The sequence below is a fragment of the Cupressus sempervirens genome, chromosome 6, assembly GCF_028749045.1.
Source record: "Cupressus sempervirens isolate cs-2001-9-10 chromosome 6, ASM2874904v1, whole genome shotgun sequence".
In the NCBI taxonomy this organism is placed as follows: domain Eukaryota; kingdom Viridiplantae; phylum Streptophyta; class Pinopsida; order Cupressales; family Cupressaceae; genus Cupressus; species Cupressus sempervirens.
In genome coordinates, this window is record NC_143123.1 from 594,305,807 (window position 1) to 594,328,357 (window position 22,551).

The 22,551-nt window shown below is 35.8% G+C and overlaps 1 protein-coding gene across 6 annotated transcripts in view; it reads left to right on the forward strand.

Moving 5' to 3' along the window:
* Nucleotides 1–22,551, forward strand: part of THO1 (nuclear matrix protein-like protein) — a 175,257-nt gene that overhangs the window by 112,902 nt on the left and 39,804 nt on the right. For 4 of the 6 annotated variants that reach the window (XM_089789045.1, XM_089789047.1, XM_089789050.1 and 1 more), the window contains one exon: nt 13,882–13,948. In XM_089789045.1, coding sequence (XP_089645171.1) covers nt 13,882–13,948 — 67 coding nt within the window. The remainder of the gene's footprint in view (nt 1–13,881; nt 13,949–22,551) is intronic. The other 2 variants (XM_089789046.1, XM_089789048.1) reach the window with 1 other exon arrangement.

Sequence of the window (22,551 nt, forward strand, 5' to 3'; positions counted from 1 at the left end):
TTCCCCATTGTAATCCTGTACAAAATTCTTGATCAGTATCCTCCTCATTTTAAGCGAGCAAGGGATTAATCATGTTGACATTTCTTTCCAATTTCTTGTCCATTTCATCATTAGGCAGGGAGTCTGAATCACAGTAACCATCGATTCCATTGTTCTCATGGTTGTTTTCACTTTTGCTATAGAAAGGGGGGCATCTGCTTCTCTATTTTGAGTCATGGGAGAACAAAAGGGTGTGTGTGTGTGTGTGTGTGTGTATATATATATATGAGGGATCCCTCTACGCATTATATGGATAATTCATATTAGTCCAACCCATGAAATGCTTTAGTGATACTCCTTCATTAGGTTTGAATTTCATCACTCGGCCATACTTTTTAACCTTCTCAATATTACTGGCAATTTTAAATGCTTCACACAAGTCTCTCGGGTCTTCCATTCTTATTTTATAACTCATATTTTCATCAAAAACATTGAGATACACAATTAGGGCCCATGCATCATTAGGCTTCATATTTCTCTGCAAATCTTGAATAGTTTTCAAAAATCTAATGTTGAATTAAGGAATTGTATTGCTTTGTATTTTGATATTTGTGAACTCCTCAAGTAGAATAGAATCATTTGCCTTTTCACTGAAGCATTCCAAAAACCATGAACCTATGGAGCGTGGAGCCAAATTGTATAATGATTACCTTGCATCCCCAATCATCGATTAGGTATTCAAAATCCGGATCATGCTACCACTAAACTCACGTAGACCAATTTTGATACCAATCGACAAAGAGCTTAGGAAACACGAAATTTCATTAAAACTACGCATTCTATGCAATTGAAAAGACATACTACCTGCTTTATAAAAACTAGGGATTTCAGAAAATAGTCGCCACCCTTAAAGAAAGGAAAATATTAAAGCTAGAAACATCGCCAACAAAGTCGCAAATCTGTTAGTTATAAATTTTGTTACCTGGGTTCGCTGGTTTGCCCCCAGAATCATGTTTGGGTTCGAACTAGTGTGAAATATTGGTCCAGCTTGACCCAAATTCGAGTAGGGTTCCATTTACAAGGGGGTGATTCGAACCCAAGTGAATTTGATGTGCCTAGATCTAATTTGCATCGAAGCTAGGCGAATTTCCGATGACAAACGACTTTTAAGTCATTTTTAAAAATATTTTTGATATTATTTTGAGCTTCGCAGCCCTATAAAGTGAATGTAAATAGGTTATTTTGGCTTCTAACATCATTTGTGGTGTGGAAATAGGTGATTTTTTGAGCAAATATGTGATTGAGCAAAAGTAAGTTTGTGCAAGGAGGAGTTGAAAGATTGGATTTTGAGCTATATTAGAAACAAAATCAGATATATATAAAGTTTTATACAAGTTTTGCTTGTAAGCTTCATAAATATGTATATATATAATTGTTTATAATTTTTACATGTTTTTGTACAAACTAAACCGAACGAACCCAAAACCTTTTTCAAAATTTTGTCGTACCAATGAACCAGTTCTTCGAACCCGTATTTCGAATCCAACTTGAACTGGTAACTAAGGTTATAAAAATTGCAACTTGGGAAAAACATAATCTTAAACACTTACAACCTCAAATATACAATCTTAGCCAACAAACATGATTAACCTCAAGGGTCATATCCTCTCCTCTTTAGTTTTTGTCCCACCAAGGCGGGTGTACCTTTTAATTATGTAGTTTTAAAGAGGCTAACTAAGATCATCAATATTTGTTACTAAGTGTTACTAATGCAGGAAGTGTCCACTGGAACAAACGTGAATAACGACGCAACCTCAGGAGGATATCACAACAATAACCAGCATGAAAGGGGTGGTAATAATAATAACAATAATAACAATGGAGGCCGAAGTTGGATACAGTACGACTCGAGTGGATGGCCGATGATACAATGCCGTGCATGCAACCTTTGGGGGCACTTTGCCAGAGATTGTACCATGAAGGAGACGCCGCAACTACTATTCAGATGGTGTGGTTCGGGAGACCATGAAGATACGAAATGCCCGAAGCAGGGGTGAATTTGTTAAGCATCGAAACATGTGATGAGGAAGCACTAGCCATTACGCGTGAGCAAGCTAAGAAGGCAAAGTACCCTGACGCAAAGGAAGAAAAGAAGAGGTTGCAACAAGCACAAACAAAGTTGGAAAAACAGATGGAAATGGGAAAGTTGCAAGTAAAAGACATTGCCAACACCTCGAAGAGGGACCTGGTTGAACAAAAACATGATAAGGAAGGCAATGCAAATAGAAGTCTTTATAAAATTAAAAGACCTTACAATGCCTCAGTTACAAACGACAATTCTGGATATGGCACCACTTTTGAAAGCAACAGAGGAAATAGGAAAGGACGGTAGTGGAAAGACTGTAGCAGACCCAATGCTACTGGCACTGATGATGGGAAGACATCCGACAATAGTAGAAATGGGTATTCCGAGAACCGTACTTACAGACACAATTGTGGACGGAGGGTCAGGCGTGAATGTTTTACCAGAGGATATATGGAAAAAGTTGGGTCAACCTACGTTGTGGCCACCTATATTTTAATTACTCATGGCGGATTAACACAAAATCAAGCCGTTGGGAACCCTGATGGAACAACCAGTAACTATTGGAATGCAACCATTTCTGTTAGATTTCGTAGTGATCCCACTAAAAGGAAAAGGGTATGACGCTATTCTTGGACGGGGTTGGTTGGTGCAAGCAAAAGTGAAATATGACTAGAAAACAGAATACCCTATCCATGGAACATTGAGGCAGAAGATTTATAATTAACCTGCACACAGATGGTAGGTGAGGAGGCAACGTCGTCGGATTCTGAAGGTGAAGGTGGAGGGGATGATGAGGGGAAGAAGAGAATGAAACCTGATGAACAGGGAGTATTGAAACTGGAAGGAGGGTCTAATGATGATGATTTGGACTCAGTGAATGGCCCACTCCATTGGTAGATGGAGGACTACGAGCTCTTTCTGAGCTGTAATATGTTAAGGGTCGACAAAGGTAATAAAGGAGAGGAAAATTAATGTTCGAAGGAATATAGAGAAGCAAAATAAGGCAAGACGGTTACAACTGAAGCTGAAGAAAAGAACATACCATATGGCTAGTACAAGAGGAAGAACATACCGTACAAACCCAAAAAAGGAAAGATTCCACCATACGGTACATGGTTAATGGGCTGCGTGGAAAGAAAAGGTTACACCGCACCACAGATTTAGTAGAAAGGTACCGACGGCAAGGAAAACACATTGTACTATTTGCATAGGAAACAAAGGAAAGGCTTAATAAAAACTTAAGCAGTACGGAGTGAAAGTTCTATAATCAAGAATACAGTGATTGATGGCAAGGAGTGCAGCTGATGGAATTCATGGTATTGAGTTTAAGGATCAGGATCGAGAACAAACTGGGAGATATGAAAAGTTTGAGAGAGAGGTACAATTTAAATAAATTGAATGACTGACAACTACAGGCATAATGGGCTACGAAAGTTACACAAAATAGGCGTAAGGTATGGCATGACAAGCATTTAAAATTAAATAAATTTCACCCAAGCCAGTTAGTTTTGAAGTATGATGGGGGGAACGAGATTAGACCAGGAAAGTTCAAAGTGAAGTGGGTAGGACCATACAAAATCCATGAAGTTGGTGATAATGGGGCAATCAAATTATGGACGCTCGACGGGAAGGAAGTGGCCGATGCAGTGAATGAATTGAAGCTAAAAGTCTATCATGAAAGAAATAACGTGCCTTTGAGGACGAACACTTCAAAGACAGTGTAAAGAGGAATAAAAACAATAATGTATATATGTAGGATAAATAGATGTAAATAGAGTATAAAGTTTAGTAAATATAAAAGAAAATTATAAAATGTATCGAAAAAACAATAAAATAAGCTGAAAGCTATATAAGGTGCTATACGACTGCAATAATTCATATATACGAGCGCATGAGAAGAACTCATCGTACGACCATTCAGTATAAAGGAGGAGCTCAATGTACAGCAATAGGAAGCATAGTCAACTGTGCGGCCGTACAATACAAAGAAAGCATTAGAAACAGCGTATGAAGGAGGACTGTACAGATACAACACCAACTGGGAGGAAGTAGACACCGTACGACCTTCAAATGGAGCGAAGGACTAGATGATGTGGGAGGCACTCACCATACAGACGTGAAGGCAATACCGTACGAAACTTTGCCAGAACACATGAAAAGTAGACCATACGACCGTATGGACAGGAAAAACATAAGATCTATATAGTAGACGGTACAACCTTGTATGAGGCTCTCAGGAGATCACATAAGCTTCACCATACGGCCTAGGAAGAGCACTGTACAACTAGTTAGAAGGTTACAAGAGATGGAAAAAACAACCGTACAACAAAATAGGAGGGGAGAGCATTGTACGAAAGAAGCACATCAAATAAAGACACCGTACAACCTTGGAGGTAGAAGAAGGTAGACATTGTACGACTGTACGATTGACACATAAGTATACCATACGGACTAGAAGGAAGGACTTCTGTACAAATTGGGAGGAAGAACACTATATGGATTGGGAGGAAGGATTGCAGTATGGACTGGAAGGATTGCCGTACGGTCATACTATTCACACAGAGAAGGGTACTTGACACACCGTAAGAAGACCAACGCACAGACAGGAGAGTGTTGTACACCGTACGACAGCTATAGAGAAGTTATAAAACATCATTGCACAACTGTACGAGATAAATTGATACAAGGGGCGACACAGAAGAAGGGTGATAGGAGGTTCTAAAAAAAAAAACATAAGCGGTTGGTAGAAAGAGTATGGGATCGGAAGAAAATCACAAAAATGGTGTGTTCCATGGACTTATGCGTGGGTTTGAGGGTGCTAATTTGGTCTTGGCGGCAGGGGTGCTGTCCCTCGACCCTGCTGGGGGCGTTGCCCCCTAGACCCTCGGTTAGTTCAATTATTAGTCGTGGGAACTGTGACCAGTTGATGAGAGTGTCTATCTGCCAGAGGTGGAGAGAGCATTGGAGCAAGCCTTTCGAGAGGGATGCTACGCTTTGAGGCACTCGGAGTAGGTGTTGGACATGAGGCTATCTTGGTGGATGCATAGAAAGTTCGGGAGAAGCTGACCATCCAGTTGGAGGCACTAGAGCGACGCTTGGCTTAGTTTACCCAGGAGTTGGAAGCAGAGGTGGCACAGATGGCTATCAAGGTCAGATTGGCTAAGGTGACAGTATTGTGTTAGCGGAGGCTACAGATGCAACGTGTTTTGGAGACCAGTTTGGTGTAGGCATGGGAGGAATGTGAATGTGATGTGACAGAAATAGATCTATCTTGTTATAGTTAGTCAGCTAATGTATTTCATTTTGTCAATTTGTTTTGGATATTTTGTAATTGTCGTCTAGAGACAACTTTACTTTTTGGTGGGCATAATGTTGTTGGTAAAATCTATAGTGTAGCCGACGGGTAGAATTGTATCCGAAAGGGCGCATGACGATTGAGTCACCCCTTTGGGAAAGTATATGTACATCGTCCGGAAGGGACTTTGGATCATCATCATCATTGTAATCATCATAATCATATTGTAAGCATTGGAGTGCATATTGTGTATATGATTAGAATATCTGTTCTGTGTTATATCTTACTGTACTACATGCGATAAGTATCATTTTACCTTGTACGGTAAACATAAGGAGGATTGAAATCATTCAACTCAAGAATGCACTAGTATCAATTTTAGACGATGAAGATAATGAATTCTTCAATCCATCACAATTATGATACAACCGTTATCACAATTCCAAATTAGTTTGGAGCTAGATCTAGTGATAACACTTATATCAAGATATCCAACACAATCCAGGACTTCAACTTAATGTAGTCAATCTTGATACATCCATCATCAAGTGCTTCAACCAATTGACACATGGTAATAGGTCAAACTATTGATAAGATCGTCACCTTACAACAACGGCCATATCCGCATAAAAGATTGTCATCTTTCATGCCACAACACATCCACAATATTGCAATATTGGTTTTTATTTAAATATTCATGAATAAATTACATAATACGATATTCTAATCTCGAGTTACAACTTAGTCATACTAAGTTTGTTTCTGAAGTATTCAATTTTCAACTTTGCAAGAGGCTTAGTGAAAATGTCTGCATTTTGTTCTTCGGTGCTAATGTAAATCAACTTGATAACATCTCTGTCAACCATGTCCCTTGTATAGTGGTAAGGAATTTCTATGTGCTTGGACTTGTTATGGAAAACTGGATTAACTGATAATTTAATACAACTTTGATTGTCACAGTGGATTATGGTGGGCTTTAGTGTTTTTCCAAATAATCCATATAGAAGTTTTCTTAGCTATACTATTTCACGTGCTCCCATAGAGGCAGCCATATATTCAACTTAAGTGCAGCTCTGAGCAACTGCTGACTGTTTTCTACTGAATTAGGATATCATGGCTGATCCAAGACTAAAACAACATGTTGTAGTACTCTTACGATAAATAGAATTGCCTGCCTAGTTTGAATCAAAATACCCTTGAAGTTGTAACTTTGTATTCGTATACTTCAGTCCAAGTCAAATTGTTCCTCGTAGATATCTTGAAATATGCTTCGCAACCATTAGGTGGATCTTCTTAGGTTCACACATGAAATGACTTAACACATTCATAGCATAACGATATCTGGTCTTGTAAATGCCAGGTACATAAGAGATTCGACAATTTGATGATAGTGAGTAGGGTCTATAGGTTCTGAATCTGTTGCTTCAGTTTTAAGCTTATGAAGGTTAGTTTCCATTGGAGTTGAAAGAGGCTTACAGTCCATCATCCCAAATCTAGTCAATATATCAGTAGTGTATTTTTTTCTTGATTTAGGAAAATATAGTTCTCTTTGTGCTACACTTCTAGACCTTGAAATAATGTAGAAGTCCAAGATCCTTCATATCAAATTCAGCTATGAGGTCTTGTTTGCATTTAGCTATAAGGTGGTTTACACCTGTTATCGATAAATCATCAACATAAAGAACAAGAATTAACATGTCGTCGTTGGATATTTTGAAATATATGTTAGGATCAACTTCTTTTTTAGAGTATTTTAATTTGGAGAGATAGTTATCTATCCTCTCATACCAAGCCCTGGGAGCTTGCTTAAGGCCATAGAGTGCTTTCTTTAGTTTGCATAGATAAAGCTTGCTATCATGTGTGGTGAACTTTTCAGGTTGTTCTATATATACTTCCTCTTTAATGATGCCATTCAAGAAGGCTGCCTTTACATCCATTTGATGTATTTTCCATCCTTTGGATGTAGCAATGGCGGTTATCGTTCTTACTGAGGTGTAACGTGCAACTGGAGCAAATGTTTCTTCTTAACCAATTCAGGCCTTTTGAGAAAAACCCCTTCCAACAAATCTTGCTTTTTGTTTTCAATGCTTCCGTCAAGTGCATACATGATTTTAAATAGCCATTTTGAAGATACAACTGATTAGTCTTTAGGTCTAGGGACAATATCCCAGACATCATTTTTTAGAATGGATTGATATTCCTCTACCATTGCATCTTTCCATGCTTGACATTTAAAAGTCTCCTCAACATTAGTTGGTTATGTTTTTGTGAGTTTTGTTATTAAGGCAACATATCATTTTTGATTTCTTATTTTCTTATTTGCTCTAGAAATCTCACCTGGTTCTACGTTGTTCTCTTCAATCATTTTTCTCGCCCATAGTGGCCTTTTCTCGTGATTTAAAAGTTCATCATTCTCAGCATTAGATTTAGGTGTGTCTTGTTCTTCGGGAAAAAATCTCCCTCAAGTTTCCAGTTGAATTATCTTCTATAGTGTTCTCCCTCTGATTCTTAGTATTACAATCATCTTCTATGATGAACTCCTTATGATTCTCAATTTCCTTGTCTTCTTTGTTTAAGGATGTTTTGAAAGCGATATCTTTGTCAAACTTAACATTCGTATTGATTTCAACAGACTTTGTCCTGGAATATATACTTTGTATGCCTTACTTGTTTCACTATAGCCATCGAATATGCCTTTCTTTTCGGAAGGTTCTAATTTAGACCTTTTCTCTTTGGGAATGTGAATGTAGATTGGACAACCGAAAATTCTTAGATGACTAAGATCTGGTTTGTTCCCTATGAAGGCTTCTTTAGGGGTTACATTTTCTAATGTTGCATGAGAACTTCTATTTTGAAAGTATACTACTATACTTGTTGCTTCGGCCCAAAAAGACATAGGGAGATTTTGCTTATGAATCATGGCTTTTGTTGCTTCTATAATAGTTCTACTTTTCCTTTTTGCAACCCCATTTTGTTGAGGATTATAAGGTACTGTAGTCTCCCTCTTAATCCCAACATAAATGCAGAATCCTTTGAAGATGTTAGATGTGTACTCACCTCCATTATCTGATCTTTAATATTTTTATTTTCTTTCTAGTGTGATTTTCCACTAGGGCTTTAAATTCTTTGAATTTTTGTAAAACTTCATTAGATTCTTTAAGTTTAAGAAAGTATATCCACGTTTTTCTAGAGCAATCATCACTGAAAGTCACATAGTACAACAATCCCCCTAGTGAAGGTGTTGACATGGGTCAACACAAATCGGTGTGAACAAGTTCTAGTACAATTTTAGACTTGTTTTTACTTAAATGAAAATATCCTTTTTTATTTTTTCTTAGGGCACACCCTTTACAAATACTAATGTGATCAAATTTGAGATTAGATATGCCTGTAGTGATTTTCCCTATGGTAGGAAGGGCACTAAAGCCAAGGTGCCCTAATCTTCTATGCCAAAGTTCATTTGATTTATGGACTTAATGATTTGGTGCTTGTTGTTTTGCCTTAATACTTAATTTGTACAGGCTTTCATCTCTTGATCCTGTACTAATGGCGTTCTTTATGTTAGAGTTTTTAGGCCATAGTAACACTTTATCCTCATTGAAGGTGACATGATATCCTTGATCAACTAGACCCGAAATGGAGATTAGGTTTCTTTTTATCCTTGGTACAAATAGCACATCTTTTAATTGAAGAGTTTCTCCTATTTTTATTTGTAAGGAGCAAGTCCCAATTCCTTTTATTGGATAAGTAGAATTGTCTCCGGTTGTGACTTCTTCTGTGTAATACTCTCTAAATGTTTCAAACTAATTTATGAACCCAATTATGTCTTGAAGCTCTGCTATCTATTATCCAAGTATTATTACTTTTGTTTAATTCACTGGAGAAGGCTGAATAAAATAGAGGATTTTCCACGTCATGAGACTCAGCTAGGGTAGCTTGATTTTCCTTCCTTTCTAGACAAAATCTTGAAATGTGACCAAACTTATCACATCGATAGCAGTGTACTTTGGATAGATCTCTTTCCTTATGATTTTGAGAGTTATTTCCTCTTTTTGGTTTGAACTTCCTCTTCTTTTCTTTATTTCTAGAGTTTGTATGAAGTGCTTGGATCTCTCCTTCCTTATTTGTGCAGATTCCTCTTGATATTAGCCGTGACTCCTCTTGAGTGCATTTGTTCTTTAGTTGATAAAATTTTGGAAGAGAAGGGCAACTTACACATTGAATGAATGATTCCCATGATATAGGTAGTCCTCTTAGAGCAATTAATGAAAGTTTTGAATTGTCTACATTGTTTACAATGGTGGCAAGTTGATTCTTTATTTCAGAAATCCTTAAGAAATAGGTCATTATTGGCTCTCCTTTGTTTATTTTTATATTCACGAGTTGCTGCTTTAATGTAAGTATTTTGCTTTCATTGTTTATTTCAAATGTATCTTTTATAGTTTTAAATACCATAAGTTGTTTTCAATCTTGCTATTGAAGGGAGAATATGATCTCTAACTGTATCGATTATAATTTTCTTGGCTTTTCTGTTTTGTGTTTTCCATGTTGTCCTTTAAGGTTCTTTTTCAAGCATCTTTAGATCTTCTTGTATGAAGGATTCTAATTCAAGTTCTTCAAGTAAGGCTATAATCCGTATTTTCCATGAAGAGAAGTTTCCAGCCCCTTCCAATCGATCTTCTACTTTGATCCCGTTCACCATCTTAGTCATAATTTTATTTTGACTGATGTGATAAATCTATTATCAATTTCTTTCCAATGATTTTGCTCTAACAAGGCTCTGATACCATGAAAAGGAAATCCGATCTTTATAGAGAAAGATCAATGCACTTATTTATCTCAGACTTACATACTTGTATATCTATATATATTACAGTTAAATTGCAATGTTCAATGTTCAGAACAAAATATTTAAATAATGGTGATGACTTGTATCAGGTGACTGCAATAATCACTATGCCTTGTTATTGATATTGATCATCTCAGTCACTGATAGCATTGGTAGATATATATACATAAAGAGTCAATGTCCATGGAGGGACATGACTCTCCCGTGGCATATGCCATTGAGAGTCATGGCCCCCGTGGGCTTGACATAGTATATTCATAGACACTGATCTATAACTATCGGTTAGTCCTTTAAACCAAACATTTAGTAAAGATGCGATTCCATCAGAATTATTACAATTAAATTAATCCATATATATATATATATATATATAAAACTATAGTAATAATTTGATAACTTCAATCCAAAAGAGACTAATCTTGACACTATTGATATAATTGTTTTGGCTAATCATCTTAATCTTCCAAATTCCTATGTGATGAATGCCCATTCTCTAAGCTTGGTGATGGCAAAGAAAGGAAGCCTGCTAAAAAAATTGTATATAAATCATCCAATTACTAATGCTTCCATATATGTCTTTTTTGTTCCTTTCTCTTTGGCCTCCCAGCTCATTCCTATATACTGGATCATATGTAATTCATAATGTATTCCTGTTTATTTCTTCAAATTGATTAATGGGAAGTTGAATTTCCGTATAAAATTCCCCGACTTGGCAGAATATGCATTTGAGCACATTTTGGGGGATCTTCATGGAAATTCCCTTCCTCAAAATTCCTTGATTAAGCTAGCGCATTTTGTGTTCCTTGACGGACTATTTTTGGTGCATTCTTTCATTCAGAATTCCTTTACCATTGTTGAATTGTCTAATGCTGCATAGTCCAAACATATCTGACGCTGGCAGTGGTTTATGAGATTGGTTGTTTCTATGCTGAACCATTTTCTTGATACAAGTTCATTGAGATATTTGTCTGGTAATTGTTCTCTTATATTTGCAGCCCTACTCTGATACCATGTTCTTTTATCAGGATTGCTGCAAATGTATTAACATTGCCTTTTCGGTATATGTTTTCCAAGACTAGCAATCTCTCTGTTATATTGTGGAAAAGATATGGATTAATTAATATTTAATTAATATAATAGTTTATTATTTAACTAAACACACACAAATATATATATATATATATATATATATATATATATATATATATATATATATAAACTTCAGTTTAGTTTTATGAGTTTATCCAACTGAAGCTACCAAAGATTAACATCAACCACCCAATGATTTCTTCCTTTCCTTTCAAATTGCAACTCGATCAATTCTTCCTCTTGGTATGGTGTAGATCTCAATATCCTTAGCCTTCTTTCTCTTTCAAACTGTAGCCTTTCAAACCTTTCAGAGAAGAAAGATCCAATCTTCTTATCCAGCCTTGATTCCCAACTTTGATCCTCCTCGAGGCTTGTTTGTGCCAATCATTGTGCTTTTCGTTCCCTTTCAAGCTTCCTTTGGATCTCTGTTTGATGCTCCAACCTGCTTTAAATCCTTCTTTCCAGTGCTCGTGCTTTCGATTCTTCTCGATTCAACACCTCACTATGTCCAAGTACTCTCTATTGTCTGCTCTATCTTCCCAAGTGATTGCGCGCAATGTAGCTACAATATGATCTTGAGGTGTTCTCCAAGTTGCTTTAGGCTGGTTTCATCTAGCAAGAACTATCTCGTCATTTTTTAATTTTTGTGTCTCACTTCCAACCTTTCTTGATTTTGCCTCTTGATCCTTTGAGCCTTCTCTTCTTCCTTTTCTAATATATCAGCAACTTACAAGTACTCAACTTTACTTCTCTTCTGAATGCAAGCAGGTGATTAGAATGTTAGGATAACGTCACTTGGTATGCCACCCAATTTGTTCTAGGTTGTTGTGGCGTAGAAAGTCCCATAGTACACCATCCTCACTTTGTTAACTCTAAGTAGAACTTGAACAACCCTCCATCTAGCGGCATTTTCTATGGATGTGATATTTATTCCACTACAACATACATAATCAAACACTCACTGTTCCTGGGTGAAACACCAAATATTCAATCCTCTTTTAATATAAGTTCATTTCTCATGCTAAGCTTGCAAAGTAAGATTGTGAAATGACTTGAAGGTTCCTTTAGTTATGGGAACTCTCTTAGTGAAATAATGTGATTTGCTGGTAATCACGTAGGGGACTAACACTATTCATTCAATGTATATCAAGTCAAAGATTTGTCTTCACAATGTGCAACGAAAATATGTTTTGACTTTTTCACTTAAGCTTTAACTTAAATTTCTAACCTTTACTTTACTATGAAAGCAAGGAATCATGGATGGGCTTAGACTCTACTAGACTCTACTTTCTTGGTACTCTGAATGGTTTGTATCTTTGTATTCTAGGACCTTGTTGAAGTTTTGACTTTTATTCTTTGGCACTGATCCTTATATGTTTGACATCAATGACAATAATTCCATCAAATTCATGTATAGCCTGGAATTTGGCCAAAATTTGAAGGAAATTTGTATAGCCCGGATTTTGTCTATGTTTATAAAGAAAAATTGGTTTTCCTTATGATTTTAACCATTTTAACTGTTCAAAATAAATTTCTATAAGGATTTTAAGACCCTTATGCATGGAATATGCCTTTATACTGAATTTTGGAATAATTGACTGGCCAAAATTTAAATGCACTTAGGATTTTACATTCAACCCATTATAACATGATGCCGACAAACTTCAATTTTAATGTTCCCACTTTAAAACCATGATTTGGACATTTGGCCTCTGTGTTACCCCTCTGTTTTAAAGCTTTCAGCTGCACAACGCAATGCCAAAATTTGATGATTCACCCCAAAACATTAAGTGCTTGATTCTGTATGTTTTATTGGAATAAAACTCACGTCAACAAGAGCCAAATCAAGTATGGCTCGAAAAGTGATCACCACAAACAGATGCAAACATAAAAGTTAATGAGAGAACGTAGGATATTCCACCTGCCTGTCAGTAGCAACATTTTGAAACAGAGTCATTATATTCTGATACGACACATATACTAGTTGGAAACAGACAATTACTGTTACAAAGGAATACAGGCAATGAGGAAGAGTCAAGAAAAAAATGTCAATCAGCATTCATTGAGATAACAGCAATTATCTCCTCTTCTTGATGATGAACAGGTAGAACTATATCAAGCATGACTTGAAACACAATCACCAAAAATAGATGCACATGTCAAAGTTTAAAACATATGCAATGAACGGGATACACACTACTGAAATAATCTACACATAACTTGACATCAATAGAAATCAAAATACCAACACACACTATCTACGATATGATATTTATATGAGACTGTTGGTTTGAAACTTTGATGTTTCACAAAGTGTTCTAATAAACTTTCTGGTCCTATTGATCAGTAATAGTTCTTGTAATTTGTAATTTATGTGCTTCACTGTTTTGTAAAGTGGTTAGGTATTTCCCTTAGCTTCTATTGGGTTGTTTGATTTTATCATCACACATTAATGTCTTTGATTTTATCATCAATTATTAAGTATTCAATTTTTTATAACTTGGTTTGAATTCATCAAAGCACATCATCTTCTACAAATCGCTTGGTTAATTGGATAAGGCTTAAATGTTTTCTTTTTAACAGTAGGCCACATTGGAGACTAGGAAATAAGGAACTTTCACAGCTTTGGAAATGGGCAGAGCAGAATCCGGTTTGTTATGGTTTACTCAAGTTTATTTCAAAATTTAAATGTTTGTTTTCTATTTCCGAATGTTTGGCAATAGCATTTTAGCTTGTTAATTATGTTTCTCCATGGGCACTGGATATTTTTATTTTTCATTGCTACTTGTGTTAGAAATGAATTTTCATGTTTTAATAATAAACAGATAAACAAGGGGGATTTTATGACAGTTATACCCCTCTGAATGTTAGTGCCCAAAAAGATTGAATGTTTTCCTTAATCAAGGTAAAGGTTTAAAATATATGCTGGCACCCTGCAGGATAAAGTTGATTGTTTTCAAATAGAGAAACTATAAATTTCATCAGCACTGCAACCCCCAATTTATTTTCCGTTTACTTTTTCTCAAATTGGTGTCAAGATGGGGGTACTTGGACACTAGTACGGGTACCGATATGATCATTTTACAAATAAACATATACAATCTGACAAATTTCATATTTCTGATCACTTGTATCGGATTGGAATGTATACAAAAATGCAGTATTGTAGAGATGTTGAATACCAAAGAGTAAAGTCCATATGACATGATTGCAAGTTGGCAATATAGAAAACATAGTTTTGGTTGTGTGTTCCATATTTTCAAAGATTTCTCTTATTAGGGGGTTAGTACCATTTACTGTCATGGAGGCTGGCTACAGATCTTCTTTGTATGAAGTCTAGTCCATAGCAATCTCTTGGGTCTAAGGCAGTTATCAAGATACAAGTATTTGCATGTTTTCCTGATCCCTAGTCCTGCAAGCTCCTCCAAGTAGGAGAAGAAGTGGAATCACTAGTCCAACTATTGATGGATTTGTGTTTTGCATCATCATTGATCAGGCATGAATTGCCCAAGTAGGTAGGCCATAATCCAAGTAATGTTGACTACCATAGCAGCAATTGTTTTTGTGAAGAATTACTAGGCAGACCAGAAGGTAAAGGTTTTCTCAATCTTTTGCTACTGAACTAGGGAAAAATTGGGAATCCGTCAGAACAGAAAATTTCTAAGTAATTTAGAGGGTTTTTTTAATTATATTACACATTGCATATTGTATTACTACATTCTTTGAGGTTGAAGTTCAAACTTCAGAGTCAACTACAAATTACAAATTATAAAGTACAAATGCCGAACTACAAATTACAATGTAAGACAAAGTGGACAGAGTCAATGAGGTTAGCTTCTATGAAGTATTATCCATTAGGAAGCTGCAAGTCATGGTGATAAAGCTCTAATAGCTATGCCCCTCCTCATTCAATTCAATTACTTTTCATCTAGAGCTTGGCCTCTCTCAATACAATCATTTCTTCCTTGTCAAAAAGAGAATCCTACAAATACTCTAATCAGGTCACCTTAACAATGTGTATGTAAACCGTAATTTTTTTTTGAATTTTGATAGGTTTTGTTGGTTCCCAAAACCAGAGATTGGAAATCCAAGAGCCCACCACTTTTCCAATAGGATTCTGCAATCAATTCTGGCCAATGAATGAGAATCACCTTGATTCCCCTGCACGTCAAGCTCTGCTACACCTAGGTGGGTTGACCTTCTCCTCGAACCCGATCACTTGTTTCAGAGTTTTTCTGTAGTGAATTTAAGCTTTGGGGAGTTCATCAGTTGGCAAAGTCCTTGAACTCGATTAATATGGAACTGAATTATGAGTGTTTGGATTGTATAAATTGTATAAGGTTTTAACAATGGAATTTGAGGTTTGTAAGAAGGAAGTTATAGATTTTCTGACTTCAAATATAAGTCCAATACTTCAATGATAAACAGACCAGTGCTTTAGCTTACTCGGGCAACATAGTGAACTACAATGAAGAATATTACGTACAACTTTATAATGTTCTATGTGCATAAACTATAAACAATTTAATAATTAAGACATGACAGATCAAATATATATACACAATTCCAAGCTAGTCCAGATTGCGCTTTAACTCCTTAGGTTGGGGAGACAAATTAGACATAGATTCGGAAACAATTAAATATTTCACAAACTTGCGATGATCGAGTTTAAAATGCCATAGATGACCTTGTCTACTTCTCTGACATAAATTGTTTTCATAATTAAAAAATGATTATAAAGGACGAATCGACTACAGTTTAAATCTCGATGCCTTTAATAAAAATAACAAAAGGCTTTTTATTTTATTATTGAAATAAAATATTTGAATTTACATTACAAAGCCATATCATAAGCACCTTATCCCTCCCCGACAAATAAATGTAAAATACTTTTCTTCTTAAAAATACTTCTTTTGTCGAATATGTCTTGCTTTCTTTTGCTCAAAGTTTGATATTACTTTTATATCATGCCTTAATACGAAAAGGCATATCCCCTTATTTCAAATGATGTCCTTTTCTTTAGTCCATCCTTTCCTTTACAAATCACACGTTTTCGCTTAAGATAAAATTATTATTATAATTTTGATATTTGTTTTTTTGGCGATAACTTCAACTCAAACAATGATCGTGATAGGTTTTGTTATTTATATTCAATATACGCTAATGTTAATATGATCATGCCCCTTAATAATATCATTCATGGTGATATTTGATATTATATGTTTGTCAAACATTCCAACCACATGATTTATCAGGCTCCATTTTAATTCTTACATATATTGTTCCAAACACCTCTGTGAGAGAATCATTGATACTATTCGCTAGGTCCACCAAGATGACGTGAACATTCAGATGATTTGTCATGCTTTTCAACTAAGATGTCTTTGTTCCTATATCAGGTAGAGGTGGACTAAACTCCTGGCACTATGGACCATCATGTTTCATTAGGCCTTCAATTCTCCTCTATAAAGATTGACAATATAGGCTTTGTGTTATGGATAGAGACACATATTTTTCCCTATTGCTTTCCAGTTATTGGGCTCGATATTGATATGGATATTTTTAGTATCCACACGCTTATACTCAATGCTCATAGCAGGTTCCTTTGCATTTCTACATTTGCTATCAGCCCTGCTTTGTTGTAATCTTTCAGTCCCATAGACCTCTTTTTGGTCTTTTGTTGGACATTAATATCATTATCTTATCTTATGTTATCATCTGTAGTCATGCAAATATCACCATGGGCAAATTCTTGTTCATAATGGCCTAAATTTTCTTCTCCATTCAAATCTGAAACATCATTTGACTCATTTGTTACATTAGTCTTGTATTCATTCTCCTCTACAACCAGTTCATTATCCAAAAGTTTGAGAAAGATAAGAAACTGATGATCATATAAGAGACTTAGTTCTCGCATTTTGTTGAGAAGATTAGAGGATGGAGGTTTGCATTCTGAAGGTATTTCTTGATAGGCATTAAACATCCTCTTGAAGAATTGTACTACGGATTCTTCTTGTTGTTTTTGTAAGTTAAAAAATGCATCCAAAGGAGATTTAACTTGAATTTTCATCCTCTTCTTCTAATATTTGAAAGAGAAGCTTCAAATCTGGGTTATCTGGTGAGATTCCCAACATATAAAATTTTCTTATAATTTCCATGCGTGGAGGTATGACGTTTGAAGGTACTTCCCGAAAAATATTTATCATCCTTATAAACAAATGTTCTACAGATTCACCTTCATATCTTTCCCCCCATGGTGTAACATAGATCCCCTTCGTGTTTATAATACATTCTGCATAGTACATGATCAAATCATTTCCGAGTCTTTTCTCTCAGAAAAGCTACCAACTAAAAATCTTATAGAATATAGTCGCCACCTCTTTCGACGAATGTATTGATTTGTTGATCTTATAGGCTCTCACTTCTAGTAGAGTACGCTTCCAAACAAAACTGATACAACTATTTTTCGATTCTGGTCTACGAAATCTGAAATTTTGGGCAACTTCGCAATATAAATTGTGAGCAACTCTCCCTAGTAGAGTCGCCAATCTTTTGGTTCCCAAAACCGTAGATTGGAAATCCAAGAGCTTGCCACTTCTCCGATAGGATTCCACAATCAGTTCTGGCCAACGAACGAGAAGCACCTTGATACCCTTGCACTTTAGGCTCCGCTACACCTAGGTGGGTTGACCTTCACCTCAAACGTTGACTGTTTGGTTCAAGGCTTTTCTATAGCGAATTTAAGCTTTGGAGTTCTCTGTTTGGCAAGGTCGTTGAGCTCGATTAATATGGAGTTATGAGATAGTTTGAATTGAATGTTTTTCATAAGGTTTTCACAATGGATTTGAGGTTTGTACATATATGGACTCATTGCCTTTGTCTTACCTGTGATTTATTTTATAGAAGAATATGTTCACATTCGCTTTCTTTCTGTTTGCTATTTTCAAGTTACTTCAAAGTCTTTTATGTAGGAATTATCATTGTTGGAGAGATGTCCATCATATACAACTTCACACTCAATATTTGTTCATACACATTCTTCCTTTAGTTCGTTGATTTTTCTGCACTGAAGAGTTTCCAATCAATGGAAATGTCATCGGGCTCCACAGAAAGGAAGGATGTTGGGCACTAGCAGACTCGAAGCATCAACTAAAGGCAGAGGAAAACGTTGAAAATGACTGCTTTAATTTATTTTGTGATTTTGGAGACGAGCCATCATACGCACGTACTCTTCATCGCTACACTTTTGCATATCATCTCTGCTACTGATATATACGTTGCTGTGCTTGGCTCCTTCTATATTGTAAGTTTATTGATATGCTAAACAAGGTTTCTCCCGTGGTTTGATTCTTTCTATCTTCGTCCCTGTTCCATTCGACTCCCTGTGATTCTCTTTTAAGACATGATGTCATATTTCTCTTCATCGATAAATTTATGTCTTTGTTCATCGTTCTGCATAGAGGAATATAACTTCGTATTTGCTAATCAATTGTTCAATGGATTTCTTTTTTAACCTGTGGCAGACACGGTACACCTGTAGATCACTGTTGCATTGGGAGGCCAGGCTGGGCATTGTTCCAAATGATAGCATATCCTCTTAGATTTGCTGCTTTTCCAATTTGTTGAGTGTAAATGCTTCGAATGATGACATGGATGCTGTATCGGTAGATACTCAAACACTTATATGGATGCTTTATTTATGTTGTTCATTGAACATGACTGTTGGTCCCATGGTTCATCCCATGGTCCACGTGTGTGCACGCATATTTAATCTATATTCAGTATTTTACTATTATGTTCTAGTCAAGTGTATGCTGTCATTCGGAGTGTGTAATATTTATAAGTGTATTGATATTTGTCTTTTTGCATCACAGCACTTTGATTGCTTTGGTTTTTGCTGTAGTAATTCTGGGGTTCTCATATTGGCATGGCACTCGTATCATTATCTGTGTGATTAATTTATGCACTTCATAGGTGGCATGGAACTGTTCATGTCTTTCTCTATCATTGAGTTTCATATAGAACATATTATTTCTGTATGTTGAGATACCCGATAGTGTCACTTTTTCATCTTCATCCATATCAACTGGATCATGCGGTGCAGGTTTGGATTCTGGATTAGGATTTATTTAACCAGGTCCTAACTTCTGGGGAACATCAGCAGGTTCATGATTTTCATCCTTCACGCATGCTGCATCCCAAAGTTTCTCATAATGTTCCAGGCATTGAGATGGAACTCGACTAACAGTTGGTGTAATTGTCCTCCACTGTGTTGGCATAAGCTTTGCAAGATGAAGGAGCTTCTCATCCTCCTCTCTTGTCCATTCTGTCTGTAGTACAATTATTGAAAATAGAATTAAATACTGATTTTAGCTCTGATTGATGCTGCTAAGTCCATGTGTCAATTAGGATATAGATGTTTTCCTGTAGCTGGATGGCTGAGTGTTAATGCTTGAAATATGATTGTTATGTTGTTCTATCTCAAAAAATAATGCCACTTTGATCCTAAATCTGATCTACAATGTATATTGTCACAAGGCTGTATACTTGAATCATCATTCTTTATTTAAAAAACTAGAAATAATGCTTAAATGGACGCCCTGATTTTTGCCAAAAGATAGGGCTCTAGATTTCATCAAGGTTAATTAAGAAAACAATAATTAAAATTGATAACAAAACTGCAATGTTTCTTTGAAATTCCTTTTCTATTTCAATATGGAGATTGTGGTGGACTCTCCGTGGTAAGACTCTAATCACTCATTTGAAATGAATGTTTATTTCAAATTCACCCTCTAGGCACACAGATTGTGTTAGTGCTTTAGTTTGTGCCATTCAATGTGACAAAATAGAATACCTGTGTTGTAGAATTACTTTTCCAACCAACCATAGAATGGCACAAACTAAAGCAAAATCAGGGACAAAATAGAATACCTGTGTTGTAGAATCAAAATGCCAACCAACCATGGCCAAAATCCATCATTCTCCATAATGACAAACTTAAATTTTTTAGGAGTCTTCTGAAAATTACCCTCTAGATGAATTTAGTCTTTAAACTTATTGCACAAAATACTTCCCAAAGGCTCAGCAACAACCATCTTGAAGATTGGGAAGTTAGTGATGAAAAGTTTCCTCAAAATGCCCCGTCTCAGACAACTTCAGATTTTAGTCTGAGGACATATGCTGTATCAGACTTCTTTTGACTTTGAAATTGATTAACAATGGTCGCCAAAGGTCTGCAATCAGATAAAATAGCATTGAAGATCATTTAAGAAAGCTCTGTTGTTTTGTCAAGAAGAATCAATTTTATAATGGAGTTTTCAGACTGTCTGAAAACTCACATTTTCAGACCCTTGATTTCAATGCTTGAAATCAGCCAAAACCTGTAATTTATCCCTGCAATCAATTCACAATCAGAACTGGAATGGTTGGGATCCTATGCAATTTATATGAATTTTCTAAGAGAACTGCCCAGCTAGAGGAAATTTCAGACATTTGTCTAAAGACACCTGCCTATCAGCACTCCAACACCTCCACATTGGCTTGCAAATATTTTTCCATAAATTTCCTAGAAAAGTTGCACCATGTAGAAATTCCAGACATTAGTCTGAAGATACCTGACTTTCAGCTTCTCTTTTGCTTCAAATTCATCCCACAAAACTTAGAAATTTTCCTTACAATGATCTGTAACAATTTTGGCATGAGACCATATCCAATTAATTTTACCAAAATTGTTTTTATATGGAGATATTTAGACTTAAATCTGAAGAACCACCATTTGCAGCCAACTCACCCCATCTTGCCTTGGAGTTCTGATTTTACCCAACAATCAAATTGCTAATCATTGATTAATGCCCTCCTATGGTTGGATTCCCAGCTTCCAAGTGTTAGATTAGGTGAAAAACTAATCTCCCAAGAACACCTGCATGCATAAACCTGTCACATGGATGAAGCAAAGAACAGAGGCAAGGAAAAATCAAGGAGGCCAAAAAGCCAGATCCATCTTATGGACATGCAAAGGGCAATATCTCATATAATCCAATAAGTGAATGTGTAAAATACAAAGAGGTGAATCCTTATAAAGGAATCACGAAACCCGAAAAGGGAAACTAAAGCCTAAAAAAGCTAGGGTTGCACAATATAATTAATAAAATATTAATTATATGCACCTACAAGATAGCTTAAGAAAACTAGAGTAATAGGCAACTTAATTAATTAAATCAAAGTGATTTAATTAATAAGTTAGAACAAATAATTACTCTAACACCCCCCCTTAAGCGAAGCTTGGGAGGAAGCTAACCTAGCACAACTATGAAAGAGAATTGGGTCCCGGCAACAAGGCCAGATCAGGTACCCAATCACAACAAAATCTCTATAAAGAGGAGAAATAGAGAAAACCACATGGGAAAAACCCTACTCCAAAAAGAGATAGCAAAGAATGTTCCAGAAGAAGGAACAAAGAGATCAAAAGAGAATCATTGAAGCATGAAAAATCAAAAAATACCTCCGTATGACAAAGATATGGCCAAAAAACCACAAATAGCTTTTAAAACAAAACAAATTATAGAAATGATGATTTGAAAGCTGTCAAATTTCAGCCCAAAGATGGATGACGTCAGCACCTGCGGCTGTCAGACCTGCTTCAGTACCTTGTTGATGTCACTTCTTTGTCATACTTTGCTGATGCAACGTCCTTTTTTGGAAGATTTTGAAAATGTTTTTTAAACAAAAAACAAAAAACTTTGAAGAATTTTTACAAAAAAAGCAAACGCTTTTTTTAATAAAAACTCATGAGCCTTTTTTTTAATAAAGCCTTTTGATTTTATGATTTGTTAGAGTAATTATTTGTTCTAACTTATTAATTAAATCAATTTGATTTAATTAATTAAGTTGCCTATTACTCTAGTTTTCTTAAGCTATCTTGTAGGTGCATATAATTAATATTTTATTAATTATATTGTGCAACCCTAGCTTTCTTAGGCTTTAGTTTCCTTTTTCGGGTTTCGTCATCCATTTTTGGCCTCCTTGATTTTTCCTTGCCTCTGTTCTTTGCTTCATCCATGTGACAGGTTTATGCATGCAGGTGTTCTTGGGAGATTAGTTTTTCACCTAATCTAACATGGTATTAGAGCAAACTTGCTGCTCGTTGTTCGTGGTTTGTTGAAGCATTTTAGAAGTTGCATTTTTCAAAGGGTTTCAATTTTTAGAGTTATTTTGTATTGGATTTGGAGGGGTCATTTTTTTGGTGCATTTTGA